Source organism: Myotis myotis, unplaced genomic scaffold (genome assembly GCF_014108235.1).
Source record: "Myotis myotis isolate mMyoMyo1 unplaced genomic scaffold, mMyoMyo1.p scaffold_m19_p_5, whole genome shotgun sequence".
Taxonomy (NCBI): Eukaryota; Metazoa; Chordata; class Mammalia; order Chiroptera; family Vespertilionidae; genus Myotis; species Myotis myotis.
The window spans coordinates 40,812,646-40,834,812 of record NW_023416357.1 but is presented as its reverse complement, the minus strand read 5'-3'; the positions used below and the strand labels follow the sequence as shown (position 1 = coordinate 40,834,812).

The 22,167-nt window shown below is 44.3% G+C and overlaps 1 protein-coding gene across 1 annotated transcript in view; it reads right to left on the bottom strand.

Annotated features, from left to right (window-relative positions):
* Positions 1-22,167, bottom strand: part of SV2C (synaptic vesicle glycoprotein 2C) — a 146,873-nt gene that overhangs the window by 103,821 nt on the left and 20,885 nt on the right. Inside the window, exon 2 of the mRNA XM_036310440.1 lies at positions 4,499-5,178. Within this exon, the coding sequence (XP_036166333.1) occupies positions 4,499-5,078 (580 nt within the window). The 5' untranslated portion in view covers positions 5,079-5,178. The remainder of the gene's footprint in view (positions 1-4,498; positions 5,179-22,167) is intronic.

Genomic DNA, 22,167 nt, shown 5'->3' with positions numbered 1-22,167 from the left:
CAATAATGAATCCAAATAAGATTTTGCTAGTGTTGGTGGACAGGATGTTCTCTAGAAGCCAATAACTTTCTAATTCCAATTAGGATCATTGTGACAGCCAAAAGGCTAAACAGAGCCACAGGGCACACCCACCACAGAGACCAAACCTCCCTCTGAGATAACGAGGCAGATGGTCAAGGACCAGGGCACTGGGCAGAGTACAGAGCTGCTGACCCTGAAATCTGCAGTGTACACTTTTAGGGTCTTAAAATTTAGAGAACAGTTGGCCATGATAATGTTTTAGGTTCTAAATATCACTAAAGCTTTGTAACCCCCAGCAAGAAAGCATTTGAACCAATAGTGATTAGGTTCCCTGCTTCACTAGATGGGTCTTAGGAGGAAACAGGCCATTGAGTGAGAAACCAGCTCCTCTGAAGGAAGAACACAAGGGAAAAGTAGACAGTGAGGTGCTTATTCTGCTCTGACAGGTGAGAGCTGGGGTGGGACTGAGCCTGATCACAGCTTGAGGCTAAAATGGTTACAGCATCCTTCCTGCCTTAGAACTCAACCTACCCTCCACCCAACCCCAACAGCTCTTGGACGGGAGCTAAGATATGGTCTCACAGAGCACTCGGTGTGAGGCCCAGCACTGTAAGGTTACAGCAACCAGGAGAATGTGTGGTGTCTGAGGAAATCCTGCCATGTGAACCGGGAAAGGGGAGGGCATGCGGAGTCAGAGGTCATACTGTCACTTCGCTCAGTGCACAGACTCCTTCTTTTAAAAACTTCCTAGCCTTGCCCTGGACGGGTGGCTCTGTTGGTTGGAGCACTGTCCCATACACCAAAAGTCTTCAGGTTCAATTCCCACTCAGGAAACATACCTAGGTTGCGGGTCAATCCCTGATTGGGGCACATATGAGAGAGAGGCAACCAAATGATGATTCTCTTTCACATTGATGTTTCGCTCTCTCTCTCATTCCCTTCCTCTTTCTCTAAAATCAATAAAAAACACCCTCTGGTGAGGATAAAAAGCAAAACAAAAACAAAACAAAAAAAATTTCTAGCATGATCATTGATCAATGTGTTCATCTTATGTCATTTCCAGCAGTAACTTCTTTAATGCCAGACCAGTCTCCTCAATGAGATTTTCCTCACCACCAGTCCCTAACTAGTGCTCAGCAGGAAACCACCGTCTCCCTGGCTAAGGCCATTGGCAGGTTCATCGTAAATGAGATGGCTCCCAACCATTGGATGCTTCAGCCCAAATGGGAAGTAGCCCATTGGGAATTCCTCTTCAGATGTCCCCAAGGATCTCCAAGTGGAAAGTCTACAACTAAACCTTCCATCTTTTTCCTCCAACTAAAGCCTCTACTTGCCATGACCTAGATTGATGAATTGCCTTCCTTTCATTGACCGCCCACCTCCTCCCCTTTCCAAACTCACTGGCGGCCTAATCCTTACTGCCTCTGCCCCTGGACAGCTCTCTAATCCACGCCTTCTCTCCACAGCCTCAGTCAGGCCCTTCTCCTGCAAGGCCACCCCCCCCCCCCCCCCCCCCCCCCCCCCACCCCCCACCCCCCCCCACCCCCCACCCCCCCCCACCCCCACCCCCCCCCCCCACCCCCCCCCCGCCGCCTGAAGTTTCCTTAGTGACACTTTTTTTTTCTTTTTTTTTTTTTTTTACAGCTATGGACACTAGTAATCCACAGAGATTTGTGATTTCTTCATACTTAACCATAACTTCCTTAGATACAGAAACCTTGTCTTTTTTTTTTTTTTTGTCCAATTTTCCTCTGTGGTAACCCTGGGATTTGCACATAATAAGTATGCAATAACTAGACTTTAGCAATAAAGAATGGGTTATCTGAAAGTGACTGCACTCATTCCCCCAAAGAGCAGCTCATTAGACAATTAAATATTTCCTCTTTTCCCAGCACAATTAACAATCTTATAGATGCAAACGGACTATACGCACATACACATGCATACACGATCTGCCCTTAGCTACCTTTACTAGTAAGTTAATCTTCCAGCAAACACAAAGAGATCCATCTCCCAAATAAGGAAAGCATAAATTGGTTCTTATTCTTTGTTCCTGGCCGGCCCTGAGGAAAATGACACAATGCTTAGTAACAAATGAGAAATTATTTTGCAAAGCCATGTCCTCAAAATGCCACCAATCATGGGTCATGAATCTTTCCTTCCTGCATTTTGATTCCATGGCTATGACTTAGTGTGATAATTATATTACAAAGCTATTATTCGATGAAATGAAAATGACAAAATAATTTAAATGACTGTCGAAAAAGGACTTGGTTAGTATGCAATTATAAGTGAAATTATAATGGCAAAATAACTGAAATCCAGGTCTGGAAGGCACAGCTATGAAACCATTAAGATGCTTCTTTGTGGACTCACAACATTGAGTGAAACTCGACACTCCTGGGGACCCATTTGTAATTCCCGAAAGCTGGCAACATGCATGGAGAAATCAAAAGGTCTGCGCTCCAGTTGTTCCACAGCATTATCTACACTTCTGAATGCCGCCTGGGGGGGTGACCGCCTCAGGGATGGTAGGCTATAGGACAGTCAAATAAGAACCATGTGCCATACTGTGCTTCCATCCGGCACCGTGAAGATAAAGGCACAAAGGCAAGCTCAGCTTAGATTTTCCTGAAATGTTTCCAATATAAAAGGTGGGATCATAACATGAAAAGATTGTGTATTCTAAACTTAAGCCTGCAATTATTAAATATATGTGTGGATGTATTCCTAAGGATCTATCTTCTTAAAACATTCTGCTGATATATTCCTTTAACAAAATCTTGATAATTATGTTGATGCCCAGGCTTACAGTGGGTCTACTTTCTCTCCAAAGGGAAAAAAATAAAGTGCTAGATTTGAAACAGATATGCTGGAATATCAATTTAACAAATGACTAAGGATCCTCCTTTGAAGCATGTTGTGCATTTTGATGGTTGAACATCCAAATGTGTCTACTACTGGCAAAAATTATGCAAAATATGCCCCCCTCTCACACCTTCCACCTCACAGTCCTCTTTCATGGTCCCATCTCTTTCAAAGAAGCCAATGCTAGAAATTAACAAGCGTGAAAGGAGTAAGATACACATCCTTTCACTCATGACTATCCCTCTCGTGTTGTCACAGAGCAGGTTAGGAAACGGTCTTTAATTGTTTTTCACACAGAAAATTTCTCAGCATCCATGATTATAGCATTACTTAATAGAGTGGCAAGGTTTCCACAAAAGGAGTTGCATATTTTTGTTTTTCAAACTTTAGTTGAAAAAGTCTCTTGGAAATAGAGATAATAGGTATTCTTACTCTCTTTCACAGACTCTGAAACTCGTAAAGATTTAATACGCACATAAGCATGTTCCCTGTGGCATGCTTAGCAAAATGTACAAGTGTTTGAAATAGACTCTTAAGTTGTTGAGGATATTCCACTGTGTACACATTTCTCTAACTTCTTACATTCACTGCCCAATGGAAATAAGTGAAAGTATTAACCACAGCTTTTAACAATATGAACCTTGAGTCCATGGCAACTGTATAATAAAATTCAAATCTGCTAGGTGTTTTTTTATAGGAGGGTCATATTATTTTTAACACATATCACTGAAATAATAATATGATTTTAAATAGATTTTTAAATCCTTTGAGAAAAATGAAGTTTTTCCAGTTTAGGCACAAAGGTATGAACTTTGAAAAAGATAGAAAAAGTAATGTAGAGAAAAATCTATGAATAAGACTAGTTGAAAAAATGAACATGAAAACATACACATAAATTACAGAAAAAACAAAAATTAGTAGGGTCCTGAAGTATTTTAACCAAACTATTTGGAATCTGCAATCACATTTGTCAGAATTTCGTATAATTAACCTCTGTATTTAGGAAAATGTCAAGTAAGTTTCATATAACAGCTTACCTTTGGAAGTTGATAAAGGATAAACCAATGTTACATTTATAACAGTATAAGTTAAAATAGTGTAACTTACTTTGAAATGCATGAAAATATAAGTTGGGTTGATGGATGGACAGATAGGTGATAAAGAAAATATAGGAGCCCTAGCTGGTTTGGCTCAGTGGATAGAGCGTCAGCCTGTGGCCTGAAGGGTCCCAGGTTTGATTCCGGTCAAGGGCACATGCCCTGGTTGCAGGCTCGATCCCCAGTGGGGGGCGTGCAGAAGGCAGCCAATGGGTGATTCTCTTCACTGATGTTTCTATCTTTTTCTCCCTTTCCCTTCCTCTCGGAAATCAATAAAAATATATTTAAAAAAGAAAATATAGTAAATGTTAACAATAGAATCTAAGTGGTGGATATATATATGGGCATCATTGACAATTCTTTTGATTTCTTTGTATGTTTAAAATATTTCATAATAAAGTGTTGGGGGAAAAAATACAGTGCTCTAGACGAATTGTATTCATCCTATTTGTTAACTATGATCAACAGAGAAACCCCTTTCAAAACTTGTCCCTCTGACCTGAAGCACTCACCTAGCCACCCGGATCCGGAATTTGGTATGCACAAGTCCGTCTCAGCGCTGGGCAACACAAAGCCAACAACAAACACCTCCACACCGTCCGCCATGAGGGCCAGGCCCAGGACAAAGAAAAGGGTCCATTGAAAACGGCCATGACCACACTCTTGGATTATCAGCTCATATTGCTGAGCTAGTTCTTCCTCATCGGCTTTCCTCTCTGACTCCAGCTCCTGTCGGTCCTTGTACTCATCACCCTTGGGCTGCCCCATTGACACGATGCTGTCTTTCCCTTGGTTCGTACTGGGAATGCCCTGATACTCCCCTTCGTAGATTTCATCATCTTCATCGTGACCCTCAGTAGCTTCACTGGAGCCTTCATCGTCATTGGCCTCCCCACCGTAGGTTTCTCCAGGTGGGTAATAGTCATCGTCTTCTTCTTCGTCCTGGAACCGATTGTAGGACCTCTGGGTGTATTCATCCTGGGCCCGGTCCACTGCTTGATTCACCTTCTTTACTGTTTGTTTCTTCACCACTTTGGCAATGTCCTTGGCACCCTTCACCAGTGAAGTCCTATCCTTGTAAGAGTCTTCCATCGTGTCTCAACTGATAGCCAATGAGAAGATGGGAATTTTTTATAAACTTTGGTCAGTGGCTCAGTCCGACAGCATCATCCACTTTGGGTTCAAAACAGAACTGCAAAAAAAGAAAAACCACAGGAGATATTTATTATTCCTTTCTACGTCTTTTTCACCATCTATTTCTTGCTGTCTTTTCACTGTCTCCTCAGGCTAAAACACATTCTTTGCCTTTCCTTTCTTTGATATCACTGTACACATGCACAGTGGATGCTGGTTCTCTGCACCTGGAGCATTTAGGGTCTTTATTATTATTGTTGTTTTGTTTTAAGGAACTCTGACCATGAGGTAACTTTGCATAGAATGCAAATAGGACATCTGTCACATTTAAATATATATCCAGCACCCAGTCGGTATGGCTCAGCCATTGAGCATCAACCCAGGAACCAAGAGGTCACTGGTTTGGTTCCCAGTCAGGGCACATGCCCAGGTTGTTGGCTCGATCTGCAGTGGGGGGCATGCAGGAGGCAGCTGATCGATGACGTTCCTCTCTTATTGATATTTCTATCTCTCTATTTCTCCCCCTTCCTCTCTCTCTCAAAGTCAATAAAACATTAAAAAAATTGTATATGACACATATTGAAAATAATACAAAGATATATCCTGATTGAGAAAAATAATATTGCTCACACACATCTACACACACTACAAAAGCAAAACCAGAATATGAGAATAATCCTATCTGACCTTAATTCCTCACATAAAAAAAAAAAAACCCACACCAAAAAAACGAAAACAAAAAAAAGCAGGCAAGCAGCCCTATATACAGTGCTATTAAGTCGTATATATATTTGTAAAATGTATTTTCCCTCTACTTTCATTGCATTTCCTTCCTATAAACATATCAGAGATTCACAGGGCACCCTAAACGGACAATGAGCATTTTCCCCTAGTATAGCAGCCATGTCCTTAGGAAACAGGCAGAGTTCATCAAATGATTTTGCAGACGCCTTTGGTAATCAATGAGTCAGAACATCTGCTTGTTTAGTGGGAGGTCTGCCCTTTCAGAAACCACCCCAAGACAGCGGGGCAGGTAAGCCACATGCAATGTCCCTGCACATCCCCACCCTGTAAGTACTCTGTCTCTACTTTCTTCATCTCTGGACACCCTGGCCCCACTCCCACACTCACACCCTCCCTCTCATCTTGTCCTGCTGCCACTCCAGTTAACTGCTGTCTAGGAAACCAGGGTCAGTGGTCTGCCCTGCCCATCACTTGGTTTTCTTTCTCAATGACAGCCTCCTAGGTCTTGGCTCATTACATTTTTTTTTTTTAACAATGTGGCTTGTTTTTTATTTTTATTTAATCCTCACCCAAGGATATTTTCCATTGATTTTTAGAGCAAGTGGAAGAGAGAGGGAAAGACAGAGAGAAATATCAATGTGTTTCTCACATTGATTGGTTTCCTCCTGCACGAGCCCCGACCAGGGCCAGGACTGAGGAGAAGCCGGCAACCAAGGTACGTGCCCTTGACTATAATCAAACCCAGGATCCTTCAATCCCCAGGCTGATGCTCTATTTATTGAGCCAAACCGGCTAGGGCTTGGCTCATTACATTTGAACTGACCTCATGGTAACCAATCTTTCACTTGCCCACTGAGCTATCTCCTTCGGTGGCCCAAGTGAGCCAATGTCAGGCCCACCCTTGTACATAGATGATATAAAGGTGAAAATGTTATTCTGTTCCATTTTTTTGTTGTTGTTGCTGACAATCCTCACCCAAGGATATTTTTCCCATTGAGTTTTAGACTGAGTGGGGGAAATGGGAGGGAGGGAAAGACAGAGAGAAACACAGATGTGTGAGACACATTGATTAGTTGCCTCCTGCAGATGCCCCTGAACCGAGGTTTGTGCCCTTGACCGGAATCGAACTTGAGACCACTCAGTCAGAGGGCAACACTGAGCCAAACCAGTTAGGGCCGCCCCATCATTAACCCCCAAGCCCTGTGCTGTGGCAGCATTCCAAACATCGATTTATATAATGGCCATTTCTACTTCTTCCTTTTGTATAAAATACTTGGTAAGTGGCTATTACAAACATACATTTAAACTGCTCACTCAGACATCACTAACAAACCCAACAATAAAGACAAAAAGATGTTTGTTTATAAATGGACTGCGCTTCATTACCGCCGAATCCCTACACATGCCCTGTAACAGGCAAGACAGAGGCGTGGCTCTGCAGACCTGTGTTTTGGAAAACAACAGAATGAAATTAAAGTAAACATGTGATTACAAGGCTTTCTGCCCAGTGTCTTAAAGGATTCTTCTTTGTTCTCTTCCTTCTTTCTCTTTGGAGAGCCGAGAGGCAGAAGAAGGGAGAGATGCAAAGACCGCGAGGAGAGTCAGAAAAAAAGGAAAGGCAGTGAGAAGAGGGTGAGGATGGGGTGCTCAGGAACTCAAGGGGGCAAGAAAAAGAGAAGGGAGAACGATGAGGAACAATGCTGGAGAAGGAGAGACATTTTCTACTTTAAAAATTGGAAGTGAAATTAAAACATTTCACACAATAAATGAAGCCAACGGCTGTACTGCCCATAAACGGACGATCATGTCAAACGCTGCACAGCAGCTGCTTCCTGTGCACAGAGCACCATGGACACTGCGGAGCGCGACTGTGCATAGAGCACCATGGACACGGCGGAGCGCGACTGTGCACAGAGCACCATGGACACTGCGGAGCGCGACTGTGCACAGAGCACCATGGACACGGCGGAGCGCGACCGGCGCCTGGCCAGTGTGAGAGCGGGCCGAGCCGCCTTAAGGCGCCCCATCCCCACCCCCGGGGCAGTGCCGGCTAGGAAAGCTTCTGCAATTGCTTCTTCTAATCAATAGTAAATAAACTCACTGCACTGGCTTTCCTGCTTTTGCTCTGTCACAAATATTTTAACCTCATGCTTAAAGGGGTTCTCACCCCTTCCCCCGAAAGGCCCCTGTCCTGGGGCCACCTCTAGACAGAAAGCAGGCATGCTGTCTCCAATGGCATAATTATGACAGAAAATTAGATAATTCTAACCCCTAACTGATCTAATCATGTGAGCAATGAAAAAAGAAAAAGAAAAATTATGATTCAACTTTTCAGTTTTGAAAAAACACTTCTTGTGAAAGTCTTGATCAGGCCCCAAACAGGGAATGTGTGTATAAGCTCTTTCTGTGATTCGAGGTTCCTCATGCCCCAAACACAGGCTCTGTCAGGGGTGGGTAGGGAACAGCCTGCCCACAGGCCACAGAAGGCCCACGAAATCATTTGGCCTGGCCCTGCCAAGGAATTAGGGGTGAGTTAATTAAGTGTTTGACCGAATATAGCACGTTAAATTTTAAATTGATAATTTTGTGTGGCCCAGAAGCTAATCTATAATAATAAAAGCGTAATATGCAAATCGACCAAACAGCCCATCTGGACAACCTTCCAGACGAAGCCAGGGCTGCAGCCATGGGATTGAGGCTGCGAGGGAGGGATGGAGGCAGGGAGGGATGGATATTCAAATGCCCCTTGACAGGAAAAGGTTTCCCACCCCTGCCTGCTGATTCTCAGATCTTGATGAGAGAGACTGGGTCTTGTAGTTTGTAGTCTCATTAAAGCAAAGAAGAGTTTTCCATACTTCTGTATAAATAAGGGCAGGTATGAATACTTATTTAAAAAGTCTGTGTAAAAGCAGATGTTTGTAGACGTTGCCATTGGAGAAAACTGGGTGAAAGATATAGGTGATCTCTGTGTATTATTTGTTACAACTGCATGTGAATCTACAATGATACCCAAATAAAATGTGAAACAAGAAAATAAGTTTGCACCAGCTTTACTAAGCAATCTCGGAAAATGTGTAAGCTGCTTTGCTAGTGGGCAGACAAGTTCAGGGGAGGAGTTGTAGTTTATGGCTATGTCTCTCCCTGGTAAATGGAAAAATGAAAAAATGCTGGGCTCATCCCAGAGATCAATAGGAACATGGCAAATGGTTATCTAAGTTGAAATTTCTGGCAAATGAGAGAAAAATGGTGTTTTCTCATTGTAAGTTCCATTTGATGACTAGTGAAACTGAACATCTCTTTCCTTGTAAAATCTTTTATCTTTTGCCCACTTTTGTATTGAGGTTTATAGTTGGTTTAACGCTGGCCTCCAGAAAGATACATCTATGTCTCCTAAGCTCCAGAACCTATGAATGTGACCTTATTTGGAAAGAGGTGTAATTAAGTTGAAGACCTCGAGATGAGGTCATTCTGGATTATCTGGGTAGACCCTAGATCCAATGGCAAGTGTCTTTATAAAAGAGAGAAGACACGGACACAGAAGGGTAGGCCATATGAAGATGGAGGCAGAGGCGTTAGAGTTATCCTACATAATAAAAGCCTAGGTGGCGTCACGCCCTCGCATGACAGCGTCACAAGACGGCTGCCACAAGATGGCCACACGCACAGCAGAGGCGGGTCGGACCCGGTGGCCGCTCCACACAGTGAGGCCTGGGGGTCACACGGCTCTGCACGGCATGGAGGAGGCCGGTCCCGGCTTCTCCTCCACCTCACGCGGAGGAGGCGGGTCGTGGCAGGGGAGGGCAGTTGGGGGCCATCAGGCGAGTAGGGGAGGGTAGTTGGGGGCCATCAGGTGAGTAGGGGAGGGCAGTGGGGCCATCAGGCTGGCAGGGGAGGGTAGTTGGGGGCCATCAGGCTGGCAGGGGAGGGCAGTTGGGGGCCATCAGGCGGGCAGAGGAGGGTAGTTGGGGGCCATCAGGCTGGCAGGGGAGGGTAGTTGGGGGCCATCAGGCTGGCAGGGGAGGGTAGTTGGGGGCCATCAGGCTGGCAGGGGAGGGTAGTTGGGGGCCATCAGGCTGGCAGGGGAGGGTAGTTGGGGGCCATCAGGCGAGCAGGGGAGGGTAGTTGGGGGCCATCAGGAGAGCAGGGGAGGGCAGTTGGGGGCCATCAGGCGGGCAGGGGAGGGTAGTTGGGGGCCATCAGGCTGGCAGGGGAGGGTAGTTGGGGGCCATCAGGCCTGCAGGGGAGGGTAGTTGGGGGCCATCAGGCCTGCAGGGGAGGGTAGTTGGGGGCCATCAGGCGAGCAGGGGAGGGTAGTTGGGGGCCATCAGGCTGGCAGGGGAGGGTAGTTGGGGGCCATCAGGCGAGCAGGGGAGGGCAGTTGGGGGCCATCAGGCGAGCAGGGGAGGGCAGTTGGGGGCCATCAGGCCTGCAGGGGAGGGCAGTTGGGGGCCATCAGGCCTGCAGGGGAGGGTAGTTGGGGGCCACCAGGCGAGCAGGGGAGGGTAGTTGGGGGCCATCAGGCCTGCAGGGGAGGGTAGTTGGGGGCCATCAGGCTGGCAGGGGAGGGTAGTGGGGGCCATCAGGCTGGCAGGGGAGGGTAGTTGGGGGCCATCAGGTGAGCAGGGGAGGGTAGTGGGGGCCATCAGGCGAGCAGGGGAGGGAAGTTGGGGGCCATCAGGCGAGCAGGGGAGGGTAGTTGGGGGCCATCAGGCCTGCAGGGGAGGGTAGTTGGGGGCCATCAGGCGAGCAGGGGAGGGCAGTTGGGGGCCATCAGGCGAGCAGGGGAGGGTAGTTGGGGGCCATCAGGCCTGCAGGGGAGGGTAGTTGGGGGCCATCAGGCTGGCAGGGGAGCATTTAAGGGGCGATCAGGCCGGCAGGCAGGCGAGCAGTTAGGAGTTAGCGGTCCCAGATTGTGAGAGTGATGTCCGACCACCAGTTTATGCCTGATCCCCCCGAGGGGTCCCAGATTGGACAGGGTGCAGGCTGGGCTGAGGGACACCACTCCCCCCCCCCCCCCCACACACACACACAAATTTCATGCACCGGGCCTCTAGTATAGTCATAAGCCAAGGAGTACCTAGGGCCACCAAGAACTAGAAGAGGCAAGGAAGGAGAATCCTCTGTGGAGTGAGTACAGCCCTACAACATCTTGAACTGTGAGAGGAAAAAATGCCTGTGTTTTAAGTCCCCCAATGTGGTAATTTGTTAAGCAAACTCAGGAACCTAATACAAGGTCTTTTTCTTACTGAATTTTAAGAGCTCTTTATATAGTAAGGATCTAAACTCTTTTGTCATACGTGCTGTAAATACTTTTCTCAGACGGACTTGTCTATGGGGTTTTGCTACGTAAAGCTATTAAACTATTATTATAGAGTTTATTATAGGTTCTTCTTTCATGTGTCCCGCCCTAATCATTTATTAAGGCCCTCCCGAACTTCCAAAATTTCCAGCTAAACTAATTCATTTTAGTTTCATTGTTTAATGCTTAGTTCTGGAATTTATTTTGCTATACTGTGTGAAAGGGGAAATTTAAAAAATGAGTAATCAAATATCTCAGAAACACTCATTAAAATGCCCCTTTTATGAGAGACAAAATTCCTATATGCATTAGTACCTCCTCAGTTTTGAATTCTGTCTAATATGTTTATCTACTCTTGCCTTCCTACCATTTAGCTTTAATTTTTATCACTTTGTTATAAGTTTAATATCTATTAGTGCCTGTAGACCTCATGATTCATCCTTTGCAAATATTTATTTTTGTCTATTTTCTCTTCCAAATGAACTATTCATTAGAATTTTAATTAAATTATACTAAGAATTTTATATTAAAATTTTCATTTGAATTTTAATGAGAATTGTACTGTTGGCAATTTTAAGGGAACTGGTAAAAGTCTTACAACAGTCATCTCATCCAAAACTGTATCTTTCTATCTATTCAAATCTTTTATGTGACTCTGTTACTATGTTTTCTTCTTATTATGCCAGTTATTTAATAAATAAGATGCACAAATACATATAAAAACATATACATATTTGTTAATTCTTTATTTACTTGTATATTTGTTTACTGGTTTCTCAGAACCATGCCATATATTTTTGCCACAAACTTTAGTTTCTGTTGTATCCATTCAGTGGGCCAGGAAGTGTGCTGTGGGGAACAAGGGCAGAGAATTTTGATGGTGGAATAGATCAGATGAGCTGCATATGTTGGACTAACTTACTAGAGGACAATTCAGAAAGGGAAAGTTCTGAATCAGGTAAACAGTGCTAGCCCAGCTTTCCTCTCTAGACCCTTCTATTGACCTCGACCCTTCTCTGGTAAAGTGTTAAAACAGTGTGGTGATTGCAGGGGGAAGTATGGGTGGAGGTGGAAGAGAGTATATGGGGGATAAATGGTGATGGGAAAAATAAAATAAAGGGGGGAAGTAAATTTAAAAAAAGAAGCAGCAACTTTACAGAAGAATTGGCAAGAGACTTGGGGTGTCTTCAGTGGAGCCCGAAGGAGTGCAGTGCTCTTGGATTCCAGTCGCTAAGGGGAAATCAGATGCCTGAGCAGCGAAGCAATCTGCATCATTAAGCATCGTCAGTAACAAAACTGCCCTTCACAATTCCTACTCTTTTTTTAAAAAAATATATTTTATTGATTTTTTTTTACAGAGAGGAAGGGAGAGAGATAGAGAGTTAGAAACATCGATGAGAGAGAAACATCGATCAGCTGCCTCCTGCACGCCTCCTCCTGGGGATGTGCCCGCAACCAAGGTACATGCCCTTGACCGGAATCGAACCTGGGACCTTTCAGTTCGCAGGCTGACGTTCTATCCACTGAGCCAAACCGGTTAGGGCAGCACAATTCCTACTCTTAAGTAGCAGCAAAATACTCTCTTCTCTGAAATGGCCAAAGGCATTCTGACAGATGACTTCCCTGGCATTGCAGAGGCTGGCCATCTACAAATGTGGTAAACACCCCCTGAGTGAATGTGGTCAGTCCTCTTCTCTCATGGGCCTTATGCAGGCATGGGAGGAAGACTCAAAGAGAAACAAAGCCAGGAATTGAATTCCTTCCTGGAAGCTTATGGGTTAACACACATGCCCTCCAGAGCAGGAAGAGTAGGAGAAGGGTGACTTCCCTCAATAACTCTCATCTCCCCTGCAATTATAAAAGGACCCCCAGGAAGGCCTGGGGTGGGACCAGGGTTGGGTGGAGGGGGGAAAAGGGGAGAAAATGGAAGACATCTGTAATACTGTCAACAACAACAAAAGCCCCCCAAAAGATCCACTCACTCATTCATCAGGTATTTATTAAGCACCTATTATGTGCCAGGCACTCTTCAAGGAGCTGAAAAGAGGAGATTGAACAAATCATACAAAGTCCTTAAGTGTAGGGAGCTTCCTTTCTAGTGAGAGGCAGATAACAAAACAAATACATACATAGTTTCAAGTCGTGCTGAGTGCTGCAGATAAACATCAAGGGGTAAGAGGTCGGAGCAGCGCTGGCCCACAGGACCTCCAGTGATGACAGAGGTGTTCTATATCTCCTCGGTCCAATAAAAGCAGGACAGAGATTTACATTTCAATAACCACACCTGGCTGGTAGCTACCACACTGGACAGCGCAGGGACAGAGCGTGCAGGAGATGCTGTTATTTAAGGGAAGTGGTCAAGGCGGGAGCCTTTTGAGTAGAAGCCTGATGAAGGCCAGGGCATAAGCCATGCTGTTTCCCAGGGACTCAGAGCTTTCCGGACACACAGAACAGCAAGAACAAAGGCCTCAGTGGAGAATGGCAAGGAGACCAGTGGCTGAGCAGAGTTGAGGAGGGATCACAGGGAAGTGGCTGGGGACAGATCATAAAGGGCTTTGAGGGCCACAGTAAGGGCCTTGGGTTTTCCTCTAGGTGAGAGGGGTTTGCAGTAAGGGATCTAGAAGAATGGAGCTTAATAAAGCCTTATTTACCTGAACATTGGAAATACCTCATCTTTAACTAACTCTCATTAGCCCTGCTCCTTCACATCTTTATTCAGATTACAATCATCTGATAATATGACAACTTCAGAATACAGGCAGCATTTGTGAAATACCTTTAAGGACAGGTTCGAAGACGGAGAAGGACAGCGGGAAAAAAGTTCCTCAGTATAGACCAAGTGATCAAGAGAAAAAGGTAGGTCTTATTTGTACATGCCTTTTTAAGTAAGATCTGTGACCATTTATCCTTCTCCACATTCACTCCACATTCACTCTCTCTCTCTCATCAGAGCTATTTCAAAATGAGACTGTTTCAGTTTCTCTGCTTGCCCATCTCTGGACACAGAGAGAAAAGAAATGGATCCAGGCATTTTATAAATGAGATAGCTATATCTTATGTATTTAGACATTGGCCATGGAGCCAGTGAAATACTGGTGTCGGGCAGTTATTTAGACCCAACGCTGAAACACAAAAGAGCTGTGTAATCCATATCCCAGGGGGAGCACACACGTGATTATTCCTAAGTTTATACAGAAACACCAGGACATCCCTTGAGCAAACAGATGTCCGAGACATATTAAAATGACCCGCATGATTAGACACAAAGTGATCCTGTTCACACACCTGGGTTCTAATACTGCTTTTGCCACTCACTAGCTTTGTGACACGAGGCAAGGTATTTATGGACGTCAGTCCTCCATGGCATTGCCTATAAAACAGAAAATAAAAGTGCTCTTGGAGGATTAAATAAAATAACATCAAAAGGCAAAGCGTGGTACCTGGTACCTAACTCAGTAAGTATTAGTTGGCTTGAAATTATAGAAGAATAGAAGAATGTCCTTTATCAATATAATCCATCGTCCAGCAGTGACAGGGCCAGCTCCCTTTCTGAAAGGAAAAATGACTATTAACCATGGGCTGGCTGTGCTCTGCTGTAGCCAGGAGCATAGGCTGGGAGTCTCCAGGCAGCAGCCTCTCTTTCAGAACAGGCTCAGCCTGGGTGTTTAGGGCTGTTGCCAGAGATACACTCCCTGAGGTTGAGCAGTAAGGAGAACACCAGGAAGCATGCCTATTTGTCCCCTTGCCTTTGCTGAGCAAGTCCGGCAATGTGATTAGCATGCTGGCAGAGTTTTTAATGCAATTCAAAGGCAGAGCCAGAGTTATCAAATCTGCCTCGCTAATATTACATTGATAACAGCAAAACACTCTCCTGGACCTCAGTTAATTAACTCCCTCGGATGTCAACAGGATGAGGGGACAGAGCCCCACCTCTCTCCCCACCCTCCCCCCAGGCCTGTACTGTATTTCCTTTAGTGTCTGAAAATGATGTGTGTTTTTTCTGCTTTGTGCATGCCTTCCCTAGAAAATATTTCATTTTTGCAAGGTTCCTAGGGTGATGGCTACAAAAGCTGCCTTTGTTTACTTCATCAACTCCAAGCTCAAGATAAATTCCCCAGAGCATGCTCCCCAAGGGCTGCTCTGCTCCTTGCTCCCATTGCTTGTGGCCTCTCAGAGGGCAGTACCAGAGACTCAGCACCTCCACCAGCATTCTGTGGCTGAATGCCGTGCAGCTTAGAGACCAAGGTGTTTAGTGGTGCAGTCCCCGCAGCATGACCCACAAGCAAGAGAACTGGAGTGTTCACTGACTCGGTGTTCCATGTTCTGCCCAGGGTTCCCTTGGAACCAGATGCTTCAGCGTGATCAAGGCAGCCACGGGAGAATGGGTGCTCTGGTCTCTCCTCTGTTTCTTTTGTAACAAAGCCTTCTCCTTTACTGTCATTGATGAAAAGAGCTGCTCACGAATTCATATACAACATGCAAACAAAGGGCTAAGGAGTTCTGGAAATACTCCACCCTTCCTTAGTCTGAGGAAATTAAAGTGAGGAATTTCAAGCTCAGTAATTGGGCTGATAAGTGAGATACTGGGGGACAGGAGGGACTTCTTGATTTCAATCCTCCCAAGTGAATAGCCTACCAGTGTATGAGAACAGATCTGGGCCGAAAGCCATGGTCACAAGGGAAGTCAGAAGTCATCCATCCACTCCCCAGATTGCCATTTCTTTAAAGAAAGAGACCTTGTTTTGGTTCATCTCATATTCTTGGTGCTCAAGGCAATGCCGGACACTCATTCACTCACTCATTCAACTAACAGCTACATTTCAGCTACTCACCAGTAGGGTCTAGAGTAGACTCTGATTCTAAGCATACATGAATTAAAGGCACATCCTCGCCATCAAGGAATTTTCCACTTGATGTAACCTCCAGCTACCAAACAGATAAGTATCTTAAAATGTGAAAAGAGATATGTGCTGGCACTTGGTAGTATGATATTATGGGATAGAGTGGATTCTAAACTGTGTTTACCAGGCAAACGATAAACAAGGAAAGCATTTACTCACCAAGGACTTAGCTTAATAAAGGCCATACAAGCAACTCAGCATCGGTTGAAATAATTATAAAAACCTTTCTGAGATCCAGAACAAAAGTAAAAACAAAAATAGATTTCCAATGCTTTCTCTGACTGTCATACCTCTGGGGCCAACATCAAACTCAACCTGAACCATACTTGTTAAAACTACAATGTTCAGTTTCTTCCATTGGCTTTCTGGTATCTCACCTCTCTGACATGTGATCCACTATTAAATAGCGCAGAGAGGAAAGTATGACAGAAATACATGATCAACCTCTGATTATCTACAACAGTGTTTCCTAAAATGCATTCCAAAAGATATTAAAAAGTGTTCCTCAAAAAGAGTTTATAGACAAATAAGATGGGATATATCCAGCACTTTCTCACCACCTTACTGCCTATCACCTGGCCCCACAAACATCCCACCTGGTCCTGCCAACATCCTATCTGACCTGGATACTGCAATGGCCGCCTTGCTGCTCTTCCTGGTTCTACCCTTGCCCCTTAGAGGCTCTTATCCACACAGCAACCAGAGAAACCCTTCCCCAAGGTAGGGTAGAGAGTATTACTCCCATGCTAAGAAGCCCCATGGCTTCCTTCCCACTTCCTTAGTCCCTACATGGCCCAGCCCACCTCCTCTCTGGGCTCATCTTCCACCACCACACACCCCTCATCCACGTCAGCCTACTCCAATGTGCCAAACACTCTTCTGCCTTAGGGCCTTTGCACTTGCTATTCTCTCTGCTTGAAATGTTCTCCCCCCCGCCCCCGCCCCCGCAGATAACTGCTAGCCTTCCTCCCTCACTTCCTTCCAGTTTCTTCCCACCTCCATGTAGACCCCTAAACCACACTATCTAAGACAGTCCCCTCATTTATCATGTTCTGACCCTTTATGCTATTTTCCTTATCATCTTTCATCATCTCACAATGTATTATATATTTTTATTTGTTGTTCTTTTTTATTGTCTGACTCTCCCCACAAACAATAAACTCCGTAAGGAACTTCTGTTTGGTTCTTGGCTAAATTCCCAGCACCTAGAGGAATGCCTGACCCATTCTAAAATTATTTGTTAAATCACTGAATGGAACACTAAATTAAGCAAAATGGATTTTGTTGTTGTTGTTACAAGGCCTGTCAGAGCTGCAATCTGCTAGCAGGCATTGTGTGCATCTTTCTTCCAAGAAGCAGGAAACTCATCTGAACCCACAACAAGCATTACCAGGACTAGTGCTGGGGAACCCTCATCAAGGGCGAGCCGCATCGGGGAGAAAACATGTTTGCCAGGGCCGCCAACAGGGAGCAGAAGGCTCCCTCAAGAAAGACAGAGGCCTGCACGGGCTATCGGTGCACTTCCTACAGGAGAGGGGTAGGACAGACGCCATTGCCTCTTAGTATGATCCCAGGAAAGCAAATTAATTTTGATGTTTCCTGGTCTAATCTAGGGGAGGCAAATCAGTTTGATGATATCAGTAAGGAGTGAACTGTTTCTGCCATGGCCACCCAGGCTATGGAGAGATGCTCGCCTTCGTCTTGCAGTCTCCATCAGCACTGGGATCTAATTATAACAGTCCCAGAGGTCACTCTGCAAATGGAATACACTGCTGGACATATGAGGGAGGAGGGAGAAGGACACATTCATTTCCTTTCTGGAAAAAGGCCTCACTTTACCCTCTCTCAAGCTCACATAATTCACAAGTGGTCACTGTAAGTATTCATCATTAATAATCACCTTTTCTATCATCCAAAGGACATCACATGTGATTCGTCAAGAAAGACAGGCCTAGATTTTAACAAAAAGGAGTCAGTGGAGGAGTTTATCATTAAAGGTCCTTTACAAAAAACAACTCCTGGCCATGGTGACATTTACCAGAACATATTCACAAGTGCCTGTGGCAAGTAGCAGCTGAGTGGTGGTGGGACGGGTGATAGGAGAGGGGGGGTGGGAGATCAGTGAGAAGGGGGGCGCAGTTTATTTCCTCTAAAGTCACTTTCCCATGGGCCTCTGACTGCATTATAACCAGGTGGACTGCACACCACGCTTCAGGGCACGCTGTACACACGGGGCCAGGGCAGGAGGAGTGGGGAAGGGGTCCTTCCACCAGCCTGCTGGAAGGCAGAAAGGCCTATGGGCTCAGAGTAGACGCTGCCTTCCAGTTGATTCTGCTACTTTAACCCTTTGCGGTCCAATTTTATTTTTGGAATTCAAACAGTCTGGTCCAAATTAATTGATGCGATTGAATGTTGAACTTTTTAATGTTCTTATTTTAAAGTTTAAACCAAAAATTCACTGGTTATATTATTAAGTGTGTTCAATCAAAGAGTTTATTCTTTAAAACATTTCATAGTGTGGTATCTTTTGAAACTGGTCTGTCGAGTCAGCCTCGACGTTGGGCCGAAAAGGGCTCAAGCACTGCCAGTAGGTGTGTGAGCCAGTTTTGAAAGACTCATTAGGAAAGTGACCAGTGACTTGGGCTTTAACAGAGCACTTGGGACCTCTGGGTTTGAGGACTGAGCCAACATGTCTGGAAGGACAAAACAAACAAGTGCAATAAGTAGATTATTTTCCTCTAAATTGAATTTTTTACTTAAGTAAGAGCTTTGGGTCCTAATGATTTAAAAGATCCTAAAAGGTTCTCTAAATATAAGCAGAATCAATCTGGCTTATTTGGTCCCTCTCCCCTCCCCGCTCCCCCCAATGTTTCCTCACTCGGTGCTTAATACGGAAACCACAGTAAGGCAGTATTCAACTTCTAGCCCTCAGTGGTGTTCAGGGACATACATTTATGGCGTGTCATCTGTATAGCACAATAACATTTACAAAGTAATTTCACATACATTATCTCACTTGATCCTCATTTGTACTTAGAGTAGGTTTTATGGATCTAGAAACTGAGGTTGAGAGATGTAATGGAAATGGCCCAGGGCCACCGAGGGCCAGTTCTAAGAAATGGGAAACCAACTCCAAGCCTTCCGGCTCTGAGTGCTGGTTTTCAGCGGCCAAGCAGCGCTGAACTTGCAAAGTGCAGGCTCTCGGCAACTTTATGGCAAGTAGGCAACACTGTGCCTGCTTTCATCCCATTCTGGCTTCCAAAATTCAGTCTCTATAAAATGGCCACACTCCCACTAAGATCTGTAGAAGACACTCCTTCCTTGCATTTTCCTCGCTTCTCACAGTGGCCACCACCCCTCAGCACTCCTTGGCCGGCAGCTGCATCGGTTCAGTCTCTGCCTCTGTCATCCCAGGGCAGTCTCCCTGTGTTCTTTGTCCAAATGTCCCTCTTCTTATAGGATACCAGTCATATTAGGGCCCACTCTAATGACCTTTACTTGATTATATCTGCAAAGACCTTACTTCCAAGTAGTCACATTCACAGGTACCAGAGGCTAGGACTTCAACTTCTTTAGGGCTGGATGCAATTTAACCCATAGCACCCACTCTATTAGGAAACCGGCTGTATATGAAATGAACCTACATTTGATTCTACTTAAGAATTATAAAGCATTTAATTAATGTTTTCCTGTAATCATTGCCCCTCAGATCTCCAAAATGAGTAGCGACTGCAAGAAAAAAAAAACAAGCACCTCTAGGGCTGGAAGAATTATGAAATATGCCTAGAGGAAGGGTCCCACAGAGATTAGCTCAGACACCTGAGAAGCAGGTGCTGCTCAGCTGGTGCTCATGTCTCTGAGCTAAAAGGAGGGACCTCGTAGGTCTGGGAACACTTTTCTAAAAAGGGCTGTCAGCCACCTGGCGCTTATGTCTCTGACAGGGCAATGATGAGGCAGGGCATTATTTTCCCAGGCCTGCCATAAATTACCATAAACCTGGTGGCTTAAGACAACAGAAATGTATCCTCTCACAGTACGGATGGAGACTAGAAGCATGGAAGCAAGGTGTCAGCAAGGCCATCTCCCTCTGAATCATAGGTGGCAAGTGGAAGAAACTGTCACTTCTAATGAGAGACCGTATCTTAACAATTAGCACAAGGAGGGAATGATCAACTGTGGCAAAAGTTGCTGATGGGTAACAAAAGGTAAGAGTTGGTAACTGTCCACTGGATTTAGTTCCAGCTGTTCCATGATCAATAAGTTCAGGAAGTGCTGTTCTAGGGGTTGTTGTTGTTGTTGGCCCCGCCCCCCCCCCCCCCAAAAAAAGCAGGCATTTCAGCACTCTGGCCAGCTCCTTTCCAAACTGTCTAATTTTGACTGCCATGACAACAGTGAATAGCCATTATGTCCATGGGGCCATATACAAATGCTCACAGTGCTACCCACAGCCACCACATAGCCTGTCACTCCCCCCTGCTGAGTTCTATTTTGATGTTAACATTTCTTACTTAATTTCAGTAAGAAGTCCATGGATGATTAAAAGCAGATGTTCATGTTCTTTTCCTCTATTTCTCTGGAGGGTGACAGAGGCAAGTAAAAGTAGTAGAGAAAAATCATTTTGGTAAACCTTGAGCAAACTCAATGCCCATTTTAGAGACCTAGATGCATCCTTGATACCTCATTGATACTTTCTGTAGATAATTTCTGCTTTTCTTTAAATTAAAATTTATCAAATATGGTGACACGTTGAACATTAAAAAAAACCCACATAATACAAAATGAAAACAAACAGGAGGCCATGTAAAAACAGCACTGAACTATGAATGAAGAATGTTGGATTCCAGTACTGCCTTTGTCACTAACTGGTTACATAGTTAGGTAAGTGTTTTAGCAGCTTTTGTTCTGTTTTCCTTCACCTATTAATTAGAAAGGTGGCATAAAAGATCTCAAAAAACTGTCAGCTTTTGAGTTGTATTACCTGATACTAAAGTTGGCATGAATGGTTATCAGTGTTATTATGCAATTACTATGAATTTTGAGAGTAGCAATTAGTTGAGGATTTTACTTCAATATATAAATTATTACTTTTGTGCTCTATAAAATGGTTTGCATTTTTCACAGAGAAGTGACAGAACTCAACAAATTTATAAGCTAATATAAAACTAAAACACTGAAAGTGAAATTTTAAAAAACCTCACTTAAATCTATTACTTGTTATTTACTTGGCATCTATGACTTTCTCAGAAATAAACTAGTTAATGTGTCTAAACTAGATAGTAAATCAGAACCAGAAAGCAGTTAGTGTATATCTGCACATGCTTAAAACTGATAAAAGAAGACAACAATGTGAAGAATGCATATAATAAATCAATGTAGGACAGGTCATTAATCTAATTTAGCTCTATGAGGAAACACAGAGTCCTAACTTCTTTGTGTTGAGTTTTTATACATCCATAATTTCATTTTTTACATTTGTGATTCATCTCTTAGGGATCAAAACCACCCAATAGAACTTCTTCTACACTGTACTAAATGCAGAATCTGTGGGGAAATTATCTAACTAGAATTCCACTAGGACATATATCTGGTCAAATAAAACTGATAAACAGTAACCATAGGTATTGCTTAAATACCTTAATTTGGAACAGTATGTTGCTTGCTGATAAATATCACAAAAAATCACTAAATTTGGATATACTTAAAAATAATCTCATGAAGGGAAAAGAAAGACTTCTGATAGATCTGTGTGGCGCGCGCACATGTGCGTGTGTGTGTGTGTGTGTGTGTGTGTGTGTGTGTGTTTAACATAACCATTTCCATTTGGTGATAGTTATCAACCTTCAATGTAAGGTTATAATGGAGGTTATATTCTCATTTAATATCTGAAAACATTTTTAAAAAATATTTTTATTGATTTCAGACAGTAAGGGAGAAGGAGAGAGAAATAGAAACATTAATGATGAGAGAGAATCATTGTTGGCTGCCCCTTGCTTGCCCCCCACTGGGGATCAAGCCTGCAACCCTGACCAGGAATGGAACCGTGACCTCCTGGTTCATAGGTCAATGCTCAATCACTAAGCCACACCAGCTGGGCTGAAAACAT